Genomic DNA, 20,782 nt, shown 5'->3' with positions numbered 1-20,782 from the left:
ATGAGTCGGTGATTTGGTTAAAATGCCATCGAATGATGCCAATCAATCGACAATTTTATTGCCTCAACATTTTTCTTCCCTTTATGTGAGTGTGTATGTGTGTGTGTGTGTGTGTGTGTGGCACTGTCAAAGTCACTTACCTAGTCATGACAAATGAAAGAAGCTCAGCTCAGTTTCCCCATTGGGTATAATGACAATGACATGGCCAAAATCAAATCATTGTCTATATATAGTGAGAAGTTGCTTTTCTCCAAATTAACTCTCTGGATAAAAGGATGCAAATAATGGAGATTTATCAGAAGCATTATCTAACCATCAATCTTGTTAAGAAAAAAAATGACAGCATTGCCTGACAAATGTGTGAGATTTACAAATTAGAGAGGTTCCACCTTCCACCTAAAATTGATGAGCCGTTGCCTTGATAAATATTCACAAAAATCTATTAAATAATATTATTTATAATAAACAGAGAGTGATAATTTGCATAGACTCTCGATTTATGGGTATTATGATTTATTTATGCATATTCAAGCAAATTTATCAAATTCATTGCACTTCCATTTAAAACAAAATTCAAATCGAGGGAGAACTATGTATGTATCTAGCACCCATCAATTAATGAAGACATCAACCGATGACCAAGACGATGGCGACTAACTTGAATTATTTTTCCTTCACTTTTCCAATCCATTTGCATATTTTATGGCCATAGTTTTTTTTTCCCCCCATCGTTTATGTTTATAATGGGGGGGATTTATAATCTGTTTTTTATAGTTTGTTTGCTTAATTTTTGTGTAGCCTTTTGACATTTTGCTCCAAATTTAAAAAATAAAGAAAAAACAAACTGAGCGGAGGAGTGAAGCAAAAAAAAAGCAATATTTTATATGGGGGTACCTTTTTGTTAGTCAGACTGTGTGTGTGTGTGTGGTGGAGGGTGGGGGGTAGGCGCTGACGTATAAATTTTACCATTGCCCATTTCAATTCCGAAACAAAACAAAAAAAAAAACTTCAAGCGGAAGTGGCCGCGACGCCAAAAAGAAAAAAAACATAAAAACAATATACATATAGACAGAGAGAAATAGAAAGAGAAAGAGAGAGGGGGAAGAAAAAGAGACAGGGACCAAAATGCAACGAAAAAATAATAATAGAAAAAAAAGCGAATAGGAATTTTTACTGTGCCAGTTTTAGGACAGAGATGTCGATGGTTTGGTTGAGGGCAACAACAGCATAGGAGGAAAAACAACTCCGGCGGATGAAAGAAAAGTGAAATGAAAATCCTAAAAAAAATATGCACATGAATTTTATTTCAATTCCACATAAATCGTTGCAGAGCTTATAAATGCCATGGAATGGATATACTAGAATCTTAAAAAACACTTTAAAACCGAAAACTGTGCAACACGAATGAAAATGTTGAGACAATTAAGGGGATTCCCATGGCAGATGGAAGACTAAAGGTTATTAGCAGTGGGGGGAGAAAATAAAATAGGAAATGTGAAAACTAATTGATATAGGAGGATTCACGGTCTAATTAAGTAATCTTAAAAATGACTGTGACTAGACTTTGAGTGAATGGGAAATGCATACCAAGAAATTTTTTGTAAGTGTTGGATGATTGAAAATTAGTTGATGTGAAAATTAGTTGTCAAATATTTCTACTTTATATTATGTTTTAATGCATATTGAAATATTAAAAAGAAAATGTCTTTAGTTTTATATATATTTTTTTTAAGATTTAATGGATCTTTTCTTTAGCTGAATGATTTTGCAACTTTTTATATTACTTTTTGAATATTTTTTATACTTTTTGTGAGAAATCAATGGTTAAGATACTTTTCAAAAGTCTGAGATGCATGCATTTCGTCATTGCCGTGCATTTTGTCATTGATTGTTTAAAGTTTTGAAAGAAACTTTAATATAATTTATTTTCGTTTTATCAACTTAAAGGTGTTGTGTTCTCCTTTGTGTGAAGTTTTCATGCAATTATCAAAATTTGAAATTGAAATCAAAGAATCTTAGACTAAAACTCCTTGTAAGCAATTTTAACTGATTATCTCTTTGCGCTATTTTTGATTTGTGACTGTTGATCTAATTCTTTATGTGCACGCATCGTAAACGTTTCTATCTTTGGAACTTTGTGCCATATTTGGAACGAATTTTTATATCTTTTGTAAAGTTCCTATGGCATTTTGTCATTCATTGTCCCTGAGCTGTGATTAATTTTTGGCATTCGGGGTTCAACCATGGCATTTTTATTATTTGGTGTCTGCCGCCGGCTGCTGCTGCTTCTGCACTTCCCTTCCGGCTTGTTTTATTCAATCCACGTACCAGGGGAATCTGTTGCCGGTCCCAAGCAGATCTGATGCTCTGGTCGTACGCCCATTCATGGCTTGCTCCCTCTCTCTCTCTCTCTCTCTTTATCGTTCGGTCCTAAGTGGCCTCAATGTTTTTTTGGCTGATGTTGTTGTTGCAACGTTATTAATGATCTACAAATTCCCTAGACATTTCGTTTTCATTTGAAGTTGACACACAGAGCAGAATGAACACGCACATATATCTATCTATCTATCTATATAAATGTTTGTATGTCTGAAAACTGAAACCAAAAGTTAAAACTGTCCAAACATGCGACACGATCCCCCCTCACTCACCACCGCAGCCATTTGCCCCACCCTATGCAATCCCATGACATTCTTATTCTATTCTATTCTATTCCATTCTATTCAGTTCTTGTTCTATTCTACTCTATATTCTATTCTCTTTTGGGGTTCTTTGTGTTAGAGTGTGTGTGTTTGGCGATAGGGAAATGATTTTGAGTAATTTATTTTATAGTCGCGCTGAAGTATTTATTATTTTTAAAAGCTCTGCAACAATGCCATGATTAATTTCTCTTCCCTCACACATACACAAACACTCACACACACACACACACACACACACACACACACAGACACACGTGTGAGTTAAGCAAGTGTCCACTAAAAAAAAACCTAATCCCTTTTCCAAAAATTCCTGGCAACCAAACATATTTGGTTTTTGTGTTATTTATGCGATTTGATTTGCCTCAACAAACATATTTTCGTTTTTCCCTTTTAGCCTTGTGGTTTTCTTTTCTTCTTGCTTGATTTTTCCCAGCATTTTCCGGAGATTTTTCTTTTTGCCTGCCTTTGGGCTATAATTCAGAATCAATCGTTATGGTTTTGGCAGCTTGCAAATTTTTCTTTATTATATCATATTAATTTTATGAGTGTTGTTTTTTTTTTGCTTTCTCGTCTCTCCCTCTACGCGATTAGGTTATCCCCCTTGTCTTTGTCCCACCCTCTCATCCTTTGTGCTCTCTTCCTCTTCTCTAATGTCTACTTTATTGCATTTAAAAGATATTTTTCATATCAATGGAGGTTTATTTTGGGGCCAGCCCCTTGTAAGCAGGAGAAGGAAGAGCGAAAGAACAAAAAAAAACTGAAGGAAAAAAAAAGTTTGCTAAATTTCCTAAAGTCATGCAAACATTTTTTACATATATCGATTTTTCTTTTGGTGGACGATGTTGTTGTTGTTCTTGTTATGACAGGCTCAAATTGGTTGCCATCAAAAAATATATATATATATATTCCTGTGCATAATATCTTCTTTTTTTCGCTGCCTGGTCAAAAGGGAAGTGATCGAGTAGAGGTAATTCTCTAGTATCATGTCCTACAGCGATTAAGAATCAACTCCCACTCCTCCCTCACTCCTCTCTCTCTTCCTCACTTTAAAGAATGCGTGAAAAGCATTTCCTTGGCTAAAAACCAAACCCATTTATGACCCTGAGCCATAAAAACACGTGTAAATCCCGTTCATTATGAAAAAGTCACGATTTCTAGTGTCAATATCGTAAAAAGAACGTACAACTCGGAAGAGTAACCATAACCAGAACCTAAAAACCGAAACGAAATACCATTTCCCGGTGAGCAATAAAATCGAAACCTAAATGAGCGGCTAAGGGAAGCCTCCCATATAATGAACGATTTCAATGGATCCCGCCCGAAGCAAAAACCAACCGATGAATTTTTGTTTGATTATCAATTGAGGAGTTTTGTTGGTACTCTTACTCCAACTCCAACTCCTTCTAAATTTCAATCCGCCTTGGCTGCCTGCCATGATCTAATCACTTTGAGTGATGGGTCGCCGTATCCGTTCTGTACGTATTTCAAGTTATCTATCTCGCCTTTGCGTGTTCTGTTTGCATTTTACAAATGTCAACAGAAAGCAAAATGCACTTTGAGGTTTCTATTAAGGGGCCAAAAAGGAGTTAGTGTAATGGTGAGAGGGATGGGAGATGGGGGGGCCCTTTGCTTTGGTTCGCTGCATGAGCTCGATGCATTTGATAAGCGTGGCCAGGCATTTGATGGACAGCAAAAGGGAAAGCGATAAGTGGAAAACCACCTCACACAACTGGCGACAGTTCTTGACTGCAGAGTATAGAGATTGAGGGAATTGACGAGGGTGAGGGTGGGGATGGTGCTGGTCAGGTAATCCATCATAAAATTAGTTTCACTGCAAGACCACGAGATTTTTCAACATAGATTACCTTTGTGGAGTAACTCAAAAGCAGAACGAGCTAGCTTGTTTAATTTCATATAAATAATATATATAAATTATAATACCCTGCAGTCATAGGATAACGATGGGTATATTATAACTGCCAAAATGTATGCCAATTAAGGTATAAAATGTGGGATACTTTGTGGGTACTTTAAGAGCTAAACTTAACAAAGTTTCGTTCTAATTTTAAACTATTTTTTTAATTTTTAATGAATCTTTAAAATATTCAAAATATATAATTATATTTTTAAGAACAATTGATCTACCAATAATCATAAAAGTCTAATGAAGAATAGATACATAAGATATATCTTGAAAGACTCCACCGATAGGTACGCTCTAGTGCCTATTTTGTTTGCAGTTGCGGCAACTTAAGGAATTTAAGCAACTCTTTTACCTAATGCAGGGTATGCGCAAGTCGTTACGATGACTGTCCGACTTTAATTTATATATTTTTACTTTATGGGGCAAGTTGGTTATATAAACATGCTAACTGTGAGGTCAACTTAACCCAAGTTAAACTTACTTTAGACGAAAATTTGCATTTCCATGTCGAATTTCCCCAATGGGTTTTTACCCCCCAAAGTCTAATCAACTTCTAAGTGATGACCATCTCGACCCAACACACTCACACACACACATATATTCTTTTGATGCCTTATCTTTCGCTTCTTCTTCTTCTTATATATGCATAATGAAAATCGAATAAAATTACTTTGACTCTACCACCCATGAGTATTTTCCATATTTTACAACTTCCGATGTCACAACAGCAAAATGTACAACTTTATTACAAGTCAGTTAAAGGAAAGCCACACACACACACACACACACACACACACACTCAGACACACTGAAAGGAAAGCCACAAAAAGGCCATCGAAATGGCTTTAGCTAATTTTGGACTTAATTTAGGTGAGCTTCTAACAGAAGAAGATGGTTAGGTGGGCGGGTTGGGTTGGGTGTTTCGGAATGGGCCATAAGCAATCGGCAATCGCATTATTGACATTATGACTCCCTACTTTGACTTGGTGGCAAGCAATTTGAAACTTCCGCCTATGAATCGTTTCGACTCAGCTCGACTCTCTCTGTTTTCTTGATGGGAGGCGCCTAAAACTCGATAAATTGCGCCTGCAGGAAATATTAAAGCTCAAATCAACTACAACGACGACTAACGACGACAACAAGTCAAGTTGTTTAAGGAAGAACTGAAATGGGTCTTGGGTCTTTCGGTTTCTCGCAAATTGTCATCGGTCACGTGCAGAGCTTGTTTCGGACATTGTTGCCAGTTGGCAGTTGAAAGTATATATAGGAAATAAAGGAGAAAAGGAAAAAATCAAAGACACATTTTTACGACGACAAAGTCAATTGCTTCAGCAAGTGAGAAGGGCAGAGGAGGAGTGCTAAAGAAGAAATCATTGGCAATTTGTCGTCAACAAATTGTTTAAGATGATTGAGACATTGACTTTACCTTTGGCTAAACAAAGCTTTCCTACCCTGCTCCCCCACTTACATTTATTGGACTTGCACACACATTTTGTTTCCCCATTTGGTATATTCTCTACTCTTAATAGGATATATTCATTTTGGTCAGAAGATAAAGGCCATAGAAGGAGTAGAGAATTTTAACGTTCAGAAGAGCAAAGACTTAAAATTCGACATATGTATCTCTCTTCTATTTACTGACTTGACGCTTGGAATGGGAAGATCTTGATGTTTATATCTTTAAGTTGTATTGGAGAAATATGGAAGAAAGAAAGAAAGTTTTAAATCATTATTTAATCTCTTTTGTCTACTATAAGGAATTACCTCACTGTCAAAACTATCAAATTCTTAAAAAAGAGTACACAATAGTCGACCATGTGGAAAGTGTTTGATGATTCTCTTGTGTTTTTGCTGTTGCATGGTAAATAACATAAACATTTTCATTTGATTTATTTGCTGCCTGTGTTTTTGCTTCATGTTGGCGCCACAAAATTTTACTTCTTTCTGCTGCTGTTGCTGCCATTGCTTATTTATGTGTGCGACGAAAAGCTTCCAAAAAAAAAAAAAAAACTATAGAAAAAAAGCAACAAATGGTCATAGATAGGGAAAATGCTTTCTTCACTCAAGAGAGAAGAGAGAAAAAGCCCCCACAGCGTTGCACAAACAAACGATCTAAATAATTACCTCATCGACATAGAAGTTGAAAGGGTAAAAACGAAAGAAATAGAAACGGATTGTCAAAATATTTTCATTACAAATTTTCATTTACGTAGCTGCAAGGGAAAATCAAAATAAATAAATAATGCAGCAAGTGGGCTAAGAAAGGAAAATGCATTAGAACAGATAGAAAGAGAGATTGACTGATTGACTAGATAATTGCCTAGGGTCTTATTTAACTCAGGGAAGGGGGGGAGGTGCAGCAGTTGGTAATTAAAAGAAAATTTTGAAAAGTTCATAAGATGCATACAAATATACAAATAAAATTCCAAGAATTTTTCCTCCCCTTAGTGACCAGTATATAAATTGACTAAATGGCATTTGTTTTCTCTTCCTAACCCAAATAATTCTCATGTTTGCATTCGAGTGGAGAGAGAGAGAGAGGGAGAGGGAGTCAACAACTTGGTCCATCTCATGTTGACGCCCACATTAAGTGGCACAATTATGAGGCGACAACATCATCTTATCCGGCCTGACTTAATTATAGAACTATATCTACATGTCGTGAAGAGATACAATTTTCTGTTGCATGCCCCATTAGAAGCAAAATGTCCATCAAACTGATGGAAATGCGAGAACAGCTCCCACGAATTTGTCAAAAAACAAGAAGAAAATGTATAACTCGATTTTCTTGGCCAATAAAAATAGCTATGTAGCAAATCTGACAACACACACACACACAACAACATTGAAATGCACTTTCAATCAATATCAAACCCGTCCAAATTGTTGCCTGTGACAATAAATCTTTTCAGAGGGGTTGGGGACGATAGAAGCAATGAGATTGATGGGAGTGAGGGAGGGGGGGTTGGGTTGGAGGTTCTACTAATTTCCGTTTTGCATCAAAGCGTCAAATGTTTTAGTTTCGGTTGTTTGGTGTCAGACAGTTGCAAAATCTCGCCACGAATCATTGAAATAATTTTTATTTTACTGTGAACATTTGTTCAATGATTGCAATTAGCCATTGAACTCAATCTCTTTGCCCCTCCATCTATCTATCTATCTATCTATGTGCCTCATCTGTAAGTCATTTTTGTTTATCGCTTTGATCTGTTTGACCCAAATAATACATTTGTACATATGATCCGTACTCACTCCCTGATGTCTATACTATAACAAATTGCATTTGGCTTCAATGAATTATATCATTTCCAATTGCGGCAATCATTTCTGGCGCCTCCCCCATCTACCATCCATTCGTCACATTTGTTTAAGTGGGCAGAGGATTTCTGATTTGTTCCGTTGATAGGCTAATGGGTGAGATGTGCTCGGAAAACCGGTCGGATCAATGTTGCAATACCATAACCCAGAAATTAAAGAAAAGTAATTAAATTCTAAGCAATTTTGGTGAAGTTTTAATCAAATATCTTACGAGTTGATACTTAATAAATAAGTTTTCAATAATTGCCAAGAAAAAAATAATAAACATAGATATTTATTCAAATATTTTACACCAAAAATATGAACTCTAATGTACTTTTTTCTTGAGTTCCTCTTTAAGAAGCATCTAAACCAAACCTGAAGAAACATCTGAGCCAACGACTATATCAAACAATCATTATTAGTAGTTTAATGTATTAAAAAGTTTAATGTATTAATATACTAAGATCAAGTAAATTTCTTGAGATTCTTAAGGTTCTTCAAGGTTAATTCTTAAATGCAAATCAACAAAACCTCTGAGGATCCTCTAATTTATTGGCTGTTCCAAAGATATTTTTTAGAAGAGTTTATTTGTGATGAATTCAATATCAAATGGTGTCTTAAAGTCTACAAAAAATGTTCCCTTTCCTAAAAAATAGTCAAAGATAATAGAATATAGTTGGAAATAATGGCTATCAACTGCAAGATCGGCCATAAAGTATTATTTTTATACATATGTATATCCAGAAATAATATTTTGACCAAGTTAAATTTTAACAATACCGAAATATTATTTACAATTTATTAAAAATTAAACAACAATATTACAAAATCGCTTTAACAATTACCAAATGAAGCTGCTCCATGGTTTATAAATTAGATTAAGGTTATGTATTTCCTCAAACCATTCAAATATTTTTCGTCTCGGAAATTATGGTGTTAAATTTACTTCACCCTTCACCAAACGACTTCAACATGAATTTGAACGGAAACAAATAAAAGTTATAATAAATGTTATTAAAATGGCTTCGTCCTATTGAAGACCAATTAATGTTAGTTATTAAGCCAACCAAGTTGCCCATTGTTCTTTGAGAATGGATTGAAAATAACTTTCGGCTTAACCCATATTCCATTCATAAATGTTAATTAACTAAAAATAACTGAACATAAAGCAACTATATATATATAGAGAGAGGCAAACATTTATACCCTTTACCGACTTTATAAGCCCCATTTTTCATTTCATATGCACACTGTGTGTGTGTGTGCGTGTGTGTTTGTGTGTGGCATTTTGGAGCTTATTGTGTGGCAATTAATCGAGCATGAAAAAAGCAATGAGGGCGACAACAAGAGCAAGAGCAAGAGCTACCAAATGGCCAACTGGCCAAACTGGCAAATTGAAAATTTGAAAAAGTCATATTACTTTCATCAGCCATACATACATATGTATGTATATATATCGGCAGACCTGGTCAATTAATTGAGTGAAAATGCATTAAGATAATTAAATTGCAGTGGTAGGAATTCGTTAAAAGACGAAAAAGCAGCATAATGCTAATCTAGATAAAGGTTAACCAATATATTTAAAAGCCCTCAGCAAAGCAAACAAAAATCGTTTCCCCCCCTTGCAAACCCCTGTCATACATATCTTTGCTTACACAACACCACAGAAATTGAAATGAAAAAAAAGTTGTACATTAATTCGGTAAATGATTCGTTAGAGAATGGGCCTGAAGGGGGTTATGGAAGCATATACCATATATAGGCACGTACGGCACGCCCTTTTGGTCGCTTTGTTGTTGTTGCTGCAATGCGTATGGAAATATGGAAAATATAATTTGTATAATTACAACGTTTTGATAAATACCAAATACCAATCAAGCAACACCAACAACAGCTACAACAACAACAACAACACGCATTTAAAGACACATCGATTGTCAAACATAGTAGTATTTTTATTATTTTATATGTATGGGAAGAAGAGACAACACCCAACCGATATCAGATAGACGAAATTAGTGATGAGAAATGGTTGTCGTGCTTAAAGTTAAGAGATCACTTCAAGAATAATATAGAATGTAATTCTAATAAATGAATTGAAAGGCATTCGACAGGTAAAAGATCTTTTCCCTTAATATTCCTTTGAAATTCCATCAGATAAACCTATTCCAATGCGATAAATCGATCTATTTCTTACCTTCCAATTTACTTTATTCAAAGAAGGAAACTAAAGACTCATTGATTACACCCCTGGATCTAAAATGTTGTACTTCCTTATAATTACTTGAAATTAAAGTAACAGCTGTTAAGCATAACGGTTAAAGCAATACCCACATATCATCCAAAAATAAAACTTTTCGATTACGAACTCTTGAACTTAAGCAAGACTATTTGAAATGGAAATATAAAAATAACGACTTATTAAAACATTCTATTTCGAAAATAGTAACCTTTAAGAAGTGATGTAACGAATTCACTACTCAAACATAGTAGTTAAAAACTATCTTTAGTGAATATTCTAACATACCTAATCTATCAATCAATCTATCAATCAATGAAACCACTCAAAAATGTATCGATAATTGAACAGCACATATTTATTGTTTTGTCAGTATATCAGAGTCAATTTTTAATTTCGATTTCAATACTTTGATTGTAATTATTTTGATTGCATTTAGTTACAGAAGAAATTTACATATTATAGTTACAAAACATTGAACAAAGTACGATCATTGGAGATAGTAAAACATCAGAGTTTTATTTAAATTCGACACTACATTTTAAATAATTTTCAATACAGATCTGAATAGCTACACTAAATTTTATTATGTGATTTATTTTCAAGAAATTCTTGGAACCGTTTCGATGCACTCTTTACTTTCCATAGCAAATGCATAAATGTATCCACGATTATTTAAATGTTTTCCTATAAATTTGAAAAATGAATGTTTTAGGTTGAATTTTCATTGGTTTCTCAATGGTTTGATAACACGTGCTTGTTGCTTGGGTAGAGGACGAATGTTTTCAGTTACGTAACGGTTGCTTCAAACATTTCTAAAGTCATGCTTTTGTCATCGCAGTCGCTCATCTCTAATCAAGCATCGTCTAATTGCCGCTAGCGGAGTTTATTCCATTCGCCCACAGCGGGCGGTGGGTTATTGTGCGGGCGGAGTGGGGGCCCCAAAAGGCAAGGCCCAGCAGGCACGCACAACGGTGAGGCGCCACACGACTTCTACGTCACCTCTCGCTGTGCGTTGACATTGCGATTGGCTGCGTTGTGTGTGGATGTGGATGTGAATGTGGATGATGATGATGACGACTCCATGTCGGAATCCGCGCACAATGCCGCTTAAACCCTTTCAGCGCCCCCCAAAGTCTTTATCATCAAAGGGAAATCAAGCTGTCAGATACAGAGAGAGAGAGTGAGAGGGTATGAGAGTGTCGTATAAAAACAGCGAGGCACGCACAGACCAAAGTCAAAGTTCAGATATTTCAATTAAGTGTAACCCGCCCCATCCAATACTCCTCCACCCTAAACCCATAACCATAAACAAACCTAGATCCAATTTCATTTTATCAATTTCCATATGTACCTACACACAAATATGTCAAGTCATGCTTGGCAATTCATATTATCCATTTATCCATATAGTAAACTGATGATATCTTTTCTTCCTCTTTCTTTTAGGTCCTCTATCGGAGGTTCTAACAGCCATGGGGTCTGAGGTGGCCTTGCCGTGTGATCTAATGCCTGGAACTATGATTGCCGATAAGGTTCAGCTGGTCATTTGGTATCGTCAGGGCAATGTGAAGCCAATATATACGTAAGTAATCATTATATATTAGTTTTAGTCATAGTTACTAGGCTTATTTGGGTCTTTCTATGTTTCAATACTTTAAGATCGGATGACAAGACAAGATATGCACATTTATTAGGCAACGAAAGATTTACTAAGCCATAACAAAGTCAATTTGCATACAAACAAAAATAAAGTCTATCTCCCTCACACACATGTGACTCTTATGGAAATCTAGTGCCTCACTTTAATGGCAACCTTCTACCAGATGTTTGCATTAAATAATATTGTTAAGGAATTTAGAATAGGCACAGAAAAGTTATCTAATTCTTGGATGCCAGGAGAGCGCAATGGACACTTTTAATCTTTTGAACTTATCCTGCATTGCCTATCGAACACTTCTTAAAAACACATAAAGGAAACTGTGAGAGGAGCTTTCCTTTTCACAAATTTCGTCACAAACCAACCAATAAATACAATTAGATCACAAATATAAGAGGGACCATCTGTTAGTCGGTTATAAAATCACTTCCTATATACCATATTTAGATATTTAACCTTTAAACTTGCCCAGCATTCGCCCTTTTGGCTACAGCCCACGCTCATTTTGTCACTTTGTGTTACCTAAGCTCCACAGAAGATTCTATTTAAACCCAGGGAATCTACCCTAAATAAAGTTAAGTGTGGAGGCAGATATTAATACATATATGTATATACTTTTCTTTTTAATATTTTCACTGTGCAATATTTGAGGATGGGTTGGGGGTGGCGCCCAATTATGAAAAACTGGCAACATTGACAGGCCGAAAGATAGACGAACACACACACGCTCACATGGGCGACTAAGTAGGTGCGCTCATTATAAATTCTATTAACGTAAGGCATTTATGTTGAATTTGACGATATAAACATTACTTACACAGAAGAAGCTAAGCTACGTGCTATGTATGCTGGTGGAGACCAACTTGAACTCGAAACAATTTTTAACAAGCTCCAAAGGCAAAAGAAAACTGATATGAGTAGATGTACTCTTATATATATGTATATGTACACAGGTATATGTAAGTCACTGTGCCAAAACGCACAGGAAATGTCACCAAGTTGGTAGTCATTGGAGGAGTCGTTAAAGTCGTTAGGTAGATGGTAAACTTTTCTTTCCTCAAAGGCAATCACTCGCCGAGAGAAAGGGCGAGACAGATGCGAGCAGTAGACCAGAAATTAATTTTTGTATTTCTCCTTCGAAATTTAATGTCGTTTTTCGTTTTGGTTTTCCTTCTATCTGTTTTTTTTTTTTTTTTTTTGCTCTATGTAGAAATCGATTATGTCAAGTCAAAGTGTCAGAGTTGAATGTGCACTCATGTGGTTACCATTTGGTCTACAGTATGAACTCGCTAGCATTAACTGCAGCGGAGAGACAGATTGAAGAGAAAGGTCTAGAGAGAAAGAGATAGAGAGGGAGAGGTGTTGCTTTTATGACCGCATTAAGTTTACCTCTAAATAATTTTCATGTGTTCACATTTTACTTTCTTTTCGGTTGCTGTTCTTTGGCTGTTCATTTGTTCCTTCTTTGTGTTTTGTGTTTTTATTTTTATTGTTTTCCATCAATTTTAATTTGTTTTTCAACACTTCATAAATTTGTGTTCCTTGTCTTTGGCGTTTTCACCTCACAAAGTGTACGGTCAAAGATGGTGGAGAGGTCGAGAGATTAATTGCATGAGAAATTGTTCCTACATCCCCACCAAAATTTCCTTTCCACCATTCACCAATCAGTGACCTTTATCGAGCACGGGAGGGGGTGGTAGGGAGGGTACGGAGGGGCTTTGGAGTTTTGCCTTTTGCTTAATTTAATTATCTGAAAATCCATTAACAAATAACCATCCATCATGAGGCACTTACTCCTGCTTATTGTTTTCTTTTGCATTTCTCGGTTTAACATTGGGGAACGATTTGTTTTGAGGGGAAGGGGTCGAGGGATATGTGTCTTTTGGAGTGCATTTCCCTAAATATATATCTTTAAATACACAGATAAATCATTCAAGGCAATTGAGAATGAGGGTTACTTACCAGAAAAGCTCTTGTGATATGCGTAGATAATCTCAAATGATCTGTTTTGATCATAAATTATTCTCAATAAAAGAAGCAATTATTAATGTTCCAGTAACACATAAAGCATAAAGGAATTTAAAGTTTTCCACATTGATATACAAATACCCTTTAGTCGATTAGAAAGTGTTTAGGTTAGTTTTGCTTTTTTAGTCCTTGGAGTATAATAACAATGTGTGACAAAATATCAAAAACTATTGAAAATTCACTTGCAAGATATTTTCAGGATATCTCGAAATGTCTTTTTATAGGCAAATTTTCCTTTGGTTTAATTAATTATAACAGTTACTTACTGTTAAAACAATTTAAGAACTCTTAAAATTTTTCAAAATTTCATGTCGTTTTGCAACACTATTTCGTATTTGCGATGTTTTCAAGTTAGTCTAGTTAGTTACCCATTGAATGTTATATATTTTATTCGAATAGACTATGTATATATTGCATATATTAGAGAAATTAATTTTTATTGTATATGGATATATATTTATATATGCGACCTCTGGGCACTCGGACCTATTTAAATATAAAATGACCGTAAAAGAGAAATCGTTTAAATGCTCTGAAATAAAATAAAATAAAATACAATAAAAAATTGCAATCGGAAATCGGCTTAAAACAAAATAAAGAAGAAGACAAACAACATGCACTAAATTGATCAATTAATTAATTGAAACGAACTATAAAATGAATATTGCAGGCGCACAAGCCGAAAGGGAATAATCTGAAAGGGAGGGAGGAATTAACATAAACACATGCGGGGGAAGGGTCCGATGGGCAAGATGGAAGTATATTTTCCGAATCGGAAATAACATCAACAGGGGAAAAACCACAAAAAAAAGCAGCCAAGCAAATTGGAGACAAACACACAAACACAGAGAAGCAAACCAAATAAAAGGCAACCAAATTAAAAATTTACAAGTATCATCAAATTAAGTGCCACCGCATATAAAAAAATAAACGAAAAAAATATATTAAAAAAGTTCACCTAACTAGCTAAAGAAACGACTAGGAGATTACCGTTCACAAAAAGGAATATGAGAAGTAAAAGTATTTTTTTTTTAACTGAAAACCTAATTAGTTTGGGTCAAGCCCTAAAATTTCTACTTTATCAAGTCCCAATTCTCACTTTTCGTCAGTTCTTGCATACCCAACTTGCCCTATTTTACAGGGTAGACAAACAAAATCAGAATAAAAGAGAAACAATTTAAATGTAACCATTTAAAAAGCTTAAAAAAACGCCAAAGTGGCCCCAGTAAAGATAAAAAGACACACAGCAACGAGAAAAAAAGCCAAACTAAAAGTTCTGGAAATGCATTTTAGATTATTTACGATTTGCTGGTGTTGCATTTAAGAGGAAAGTGGATTGGGAAGGGGGATGGGGACGCCATGGCATGGTGTGGCCTTTGGGCGTTGACATTTAATGCCGGCATTTTGTCAAAATGCATTGCACAAAGTCATAAAATAAAAACGTTTGGTAATAACAATAAAACAGCGAAAAATCACAAAAAAACACATATACAAGAAGATAAAAAAGAGACGAAAAAAAAAACTATTCTCTATAGTTTGAAATAGTTTTATATTGTTGATATTTGTGCCTTCGGCGAAAGCTAATTAAGTATTCTGATTTTAACTGCAGAATTTTCCCTCTCTCGTTCTTTTGTTTTTTAGATTTTTTTATGTGCATTTAATTTTCATTGTGACACACTTTTTATTTGCCTCTGTCTGTCTTGTGTGTCTATATTATTCTGTTCGATTAATTGTTGCCAAATAAAATCAATTGTCCAAAAAGTAAGTATTGATTTTAGATACCCTTGAGAGAATGAATTGAAGTAGTTCAAGTTGGCAGTTAAGCAGAATGAAAAACGTTCTGAATGTAGCCTTAAAATTGAGCTAATGACCAAAGCTCTTAAAAGATAAATAAAACATTCTAGGGGAAAAACTCATTTTCTGCATCGTTTTCTAATCAAGATCAATAGTATTTGGTTTGGTCTTCGTCATTTCATTCGGGCCCAAAATTGGGGATATTCCTTATATATTGTGATACTATAAGTAAAGTTAGTTCTATTAATATAAAACTTCAATATCCGAGGCATTGAATGGAATCCTGGCCAAAAAAGGATTGCACGTAATAGAACTCAACGTTTTTTGATTCTTTGCAATGGGAATCCTTTGAATTTGTTTCTAAGTTATTCTATTTATTCTTTTGTAAATGACTAAGATGGAAATCTCTCAAAGTACTTTCTCTTGGTATAAGATAATATAATTTGAATTTACCTAGAAGTCATTTATTATTTTATTAAGATGGATCACTTATATTTTACCTAATTTGTTTCTGTGATTTGAACTACTAAAAGTTAATTCATAATTGAAAATCTTTTAAAAGAATATTTACATACATAATACACTTATTTTCTTGTTAAGTTTCCTGTCAACATTTATACCTTTTCTTAATACCATTTTTTTATGTTTATTCCAAGCCTTACTCTTTCTCATAATTAATTATAATATTAGTAAGTTCTTTTGAAACATGTCAATAAAAACAATTACAGACAATAAGAAAGTATAAACAATTGCGAATGCAAAGAGTTTATTAGCTTAACAATTATTCCTATGAAAATAAAAAACGTTCCACGGTAACTACAAATCGACTCTTTGATGAAATCTTAACATTACCAAACTATTTACCCTGAAGGTGTGTATTTGAAAATTTCATAGTTATTATGTGTAATTGCTGGCTTTTGGGTTTGGTATGTTAAACGTTTTAATAGCTCGAATGCCTTCGATTTATGTCTTTTTAATTGTCTAGAAAAAGCAAAGTTAAAAGAATTTTTGATTTTTTGAAACTAGGCAAGTGGTGACCTCAATAAAGTTTCAAGAAATGAAACTTAGTTAAATGAATTATTTCCCTTAATTAATGTAATTGAATGAAATCTTTTGTTATGCTTGCAGCTTTGATGCGCGTGGTCGTCCTTTGCATCAGGCCATACCATGGGCGGATGAGAATGTCTTCAATAAGAAGGCGCATTTCTACTATGACACAAATCCGCCAGCTTTACGCATCAAGAATATACAGACCGCAGATGCTGGGCTCTACAAATGTCGCGTTGATTTCCATAAATCACCAACGCGAAATTGGCGCATTAATGTGACAGTTTTGGGTAAGTTGAAAGAGGTCTCCCCCCACTGCCTTCCCGGCCGTCGTCTCCATTTGAGAAAGTGACTTAAAAGTGTTTTATTTCTTCTCTTTCTCGTTCGCCTTTTAAAGTTCCGCCCACACAGTTGACCATTTTGGATCATCATGGTGCTGCCATAAGGGAACAAAGTGCTGGACCCTATCTGGAAGGGGATAGCATCAATTTAACTTGCCTTTCCAGTGGTGGAGTTCCTCCGCCACGTGTATCCTGGTGGCGTGAGCATGCCCTAGTTGATGATTCCTTTCAAGTTCTACCGGATGGATCAGTACGCAATGTGCTCCATTTGAAGAATATACAACGGAAGGATCTATTGACGGTAAGTGGACCTGAATTCGGAATTCGGGACTTGGACTCAAAGTTGCAGTTGATTTACAACCGAAAATTTTCCGTAAGCCTTATTTACAGTCAGCAGCAGCAGCAGCAGCCAACAACAACAATGCTTTCATTCTACTCGAAGCATAATGGCTGCTCACCGCTGGCCATTTATTTTCCCCCCAATCCCCCAGAACCTCACCCCTCTCTCGACCGACTCCTCTTTTAATGGCAGCTCTCTCCCTGTGTGGTCCTAGCCATACAATGGCCTAATAGAAATCAAAGCGCCTGGGAAATGAATGCAGCAACCACAGCCACTGGCAGGCTGACTGCATCGGGAATTGTTCCCAGCTTTCGGACCGGGAAGGTGGTTTTGCTCTGATTCTAAGCCGATTTAGCGTTTGCTTCATGTAACGAACAATATTGTTAGACCGCTAATCCAGCTATTCAGATGTGGGTTTTCCTCCTCCTCCTCCTCCTGCTCCTCCTGCTACTTCCCACTTGTACAAATTGTCGGTCCATTGTAACTGCGTGAAATGAATGAATATGCTGGCCCACAGAAATCATTTAGATATTTTTCCTTCATCTTCTTCTTCTTCTTTCATTGATGTAATACCAAAAATTATTAACTCACAAGAAAGCCAAAGAAAAAAGAGCGAGTTCAACTTGAAAAATGAATAAATTCACTTCAGATGCTCTACTTCTCTCTCTCCCTCTCTCTGCCTTAAGATTATGTGTGAAGAAGATGGAATAGAAGTTATTCATCAGTCAGAAAATACATAAATTATATTATTACCACACACACATATATGTGTGTGTGTATATAGGTTAAGAAGCGTACCAGAAAAGGTCATGCCAGTATAATAAATTTGAATAGGGGAGTTAGGGAATTGTTCAAGTTAATTGGTTAGCAAGGGGCGTGGTAATAACTAGATGTTGGTAGGTCTAGAAATGGGTGTGCCTGCCGCCTAAAGGGCAGATAGTGTTAAATGGAATTGACTGTTGATAATCCATTGGTTTATGGGAAAATCTATTAGATATTTTTAGAGCAAGTGGCATAAGCTTAGTTTTGACAGGTGTTGAACAATATTTTTTACGCGATCTACACTCAAATGATAGTGGTAAAAGAACTCTTTGGCATAAAGACAGCTCAAAGTAGTTTAAGGTTTTTTCTTAAAGTCAACGATTAGACAAGAAGATTCCCTTTAATTCCTTTTAATTCAATCTTATGTTTGCTACTCAACACTGAAACTCTGTTTAATGGCTTACAACACTATCATTGGCAGGGCTATGTTTCAATTTAACTATTGTTTCTATTTACTAGGTGAATTAACTTTGCAATTTATAGATCTAAAACTTCGGACTAAGCTCCAACTGATGATATGTGATACTAAAACACCCCTTTTTATATTAGAGATACATATACAGCTAAGGGAAATAAATTGAATATATAGTTTTGGCATATGTGAGCACTTCTTTTTTGACTCTTCAAACGTTGAATTTTTAATGGTTTCCCTTAAATTTAGATTTGTTCAAGATTTTTTTTAGTCTTTGCACTTTGAAAAAGTTCAACTTTTCTAAAAGTATCAGCAAAGGTATTAAACTATGTTCTAGTGTCTTAGATTATTTGTCTTTTAAAAGTAGGAAAACTTTAAAGAAAAATTTTGGTACTAGTAATTTAGGTGATAAGAATTGTATTTATAAGTTTCCTTTAAATTAGTTTGCAATTTTGAAATACATTTAATAGAGCAATCCATTGCTTAACTTAATTGTAAAAAGTTTCTATTGATCGTTAAAAAGCCACTCGCCAGATAGATTTCTAGACGATTAAAGACCTAGATGATATATATTGAAACATTTTATTAGCACTATGAAGTTTCAATATTTTATTATGAGATGTTTTTATAGATTCTCAAATTTCCATACTTTTCTCTTACCATAGCTCTCTTCTGTCAGTTGAATTTAAAGTGCTTTACAAAAGTAACTCAATTCAAATTGAATGCTTAAATAACATAAGAAATCAGTTCAATAAACACCTCGAAGACAACGATGACCCACTGCGAACCTTCGGGCAGTCAGTCCCCCAGGGCACTCAGTCAGTCAGTTGCTCACTGACGCCAGACTCAATATTAAGCACATTGTGCAATGGAAAAGAAATTTATGACCTAATTTCCCAGCAACATTTCGGGGAAAAGCAGAGAGTGAAAGAGAGAGAGAGAGAGGGGGAAAGGGAGTAAAAGGGCAAATGCTGCTGCGTTTTAATTTCTCCCCCAAAGTTATGCAAATATTTTTATTAGCCATCGTTACAATTCTTTTCTTTTTTGTGAATCAATAAAAAGTATCGTATTACAAGCAACAGAATTTATGATATTAATATACAAACGACAACCTTTTGAACTCGAACTCGAACTGCTTGGCCTTTCGATTGGTTCCTTACCCCAATACACGTTTCCCCCCGTTTCACCTGACAGCATAATTGATTAACCTTTGTGTGAGTGTGTGTGAGAGAGAAAAGGGAGGGGCCCTTTTGTTTGGAGGTGCGTGTTTCACAAACATTTCAAGCAATTAAAATTGAATGTTGAACATATCGATGATTTATCATCGACTTGTTTTCGAATTATCGCCCGATATTTTATCGTATATTGTGTTTAATCTTAATAATAAAAGCCAATTTCTTGTAATAAGCATAAATCATTAAATTTATATATCTCTCACTCTCTCACTCTCTCCCTCTCTCTTTCTCTCATTGCAGATGTACACCTGCCAGGCGACCAATGGACATGTGGTCCCTGCTTTGACCAAAAAAGTTGTCCTGGATTTGAATCGTAAGTTTCTGTTTTCGGTCCTTTTTAAATATGCATGTCCCGTTTTGTATTACAAAATTCTATTTTATATTTTGCCACACAAAAAATTATGCAGGCCAAAAGTTCTGGGTTCTGACCACGTTCGAGGTTTTTAAGGGTTTTTCCATATATATGTATAAAATGTTGTGCTTGTTCAAGGTCGCTTCATAGTGGGTGGATAAAAATGGGTTGACTTCTGTTGGCTTTAGCATGGAAATTAATGTAATTAAAGTTTTGTCGTACATTTATGCATTTATATGGGGGAGAAAGGAGGCCAATTTAGTATTATAAAAGTGAACTGGATCAGCTAAAGGGAGGATGCTAATCGCATTGGCCGTGGTGTCCGTGTCCCATGAGTAAGGTCAGTGATGGGTATATAATAAAATGTGTCGTAAATGTTGAATGTTTTTTTTTTTGGTCTAGGTTGGGCCCCCAAGCAGGACTCTGGGGAATTGAAAATATGTGTTATGTAGTGGGTGGAAATTATAATTAGATATAATATCTATGAAACGGTCAAGGCACAGTGGTCTGTCTGGTGATTTTTTGCTGTTGAAATCTAATTTTGAGTTTTGGAATTTGGCAAATGTTAAATTGAGCGAAAAGGAGT

General features: G+C 35.2%; 1 protein-coding gene across 1 annotated transcript in view; it reads left to right on the top strand.

The window, feature by feature from the left end:
* Positions 1-20,782, top strand: part of LOC6639872 — a 52,813-nt gene that overhangs the window by 24,530 nt on the left and 7,501 nt on the right. The window contains exons 3-6 of the mRNA XM_002062660.4: positions 11,615-11,750; positions 16,776-16,984; positions 17,092-17,336; positions 20,085-20,157. Coding sequence (XP_002062696.3) covers positions 11,615-11,750; positions 16,776-16,984; positions 17,092-17,336; positions 20,085-20,157 — 663 coding nt within the window. The remainder of the gene's footprint in view (positions 1-11,614; positions 11,751-16,775; positions 16,985-17,091; positions 17,337-20,084; positions 20,158-20,782) is intronic.

Source organism: Drosophila willistoni, assembly GCF_018902025.1.
Source record: "Drosophila willistoni isolate 14030-0811.24 chromosome 2L unlocalized genomic scaffold, UCI_dwil_1.1 Seg196, whole genome shotgun sequence".
NCBI classification, from domain to species: Eukaryota; Metazoa; Arthropoda; class Insecta; order Diptera; family Drosophilidae; genus Drosophila; species Drosophila willistoni.
This window is presented reverse-complemented; position numbering and strand designations above follow the sequence as displayed.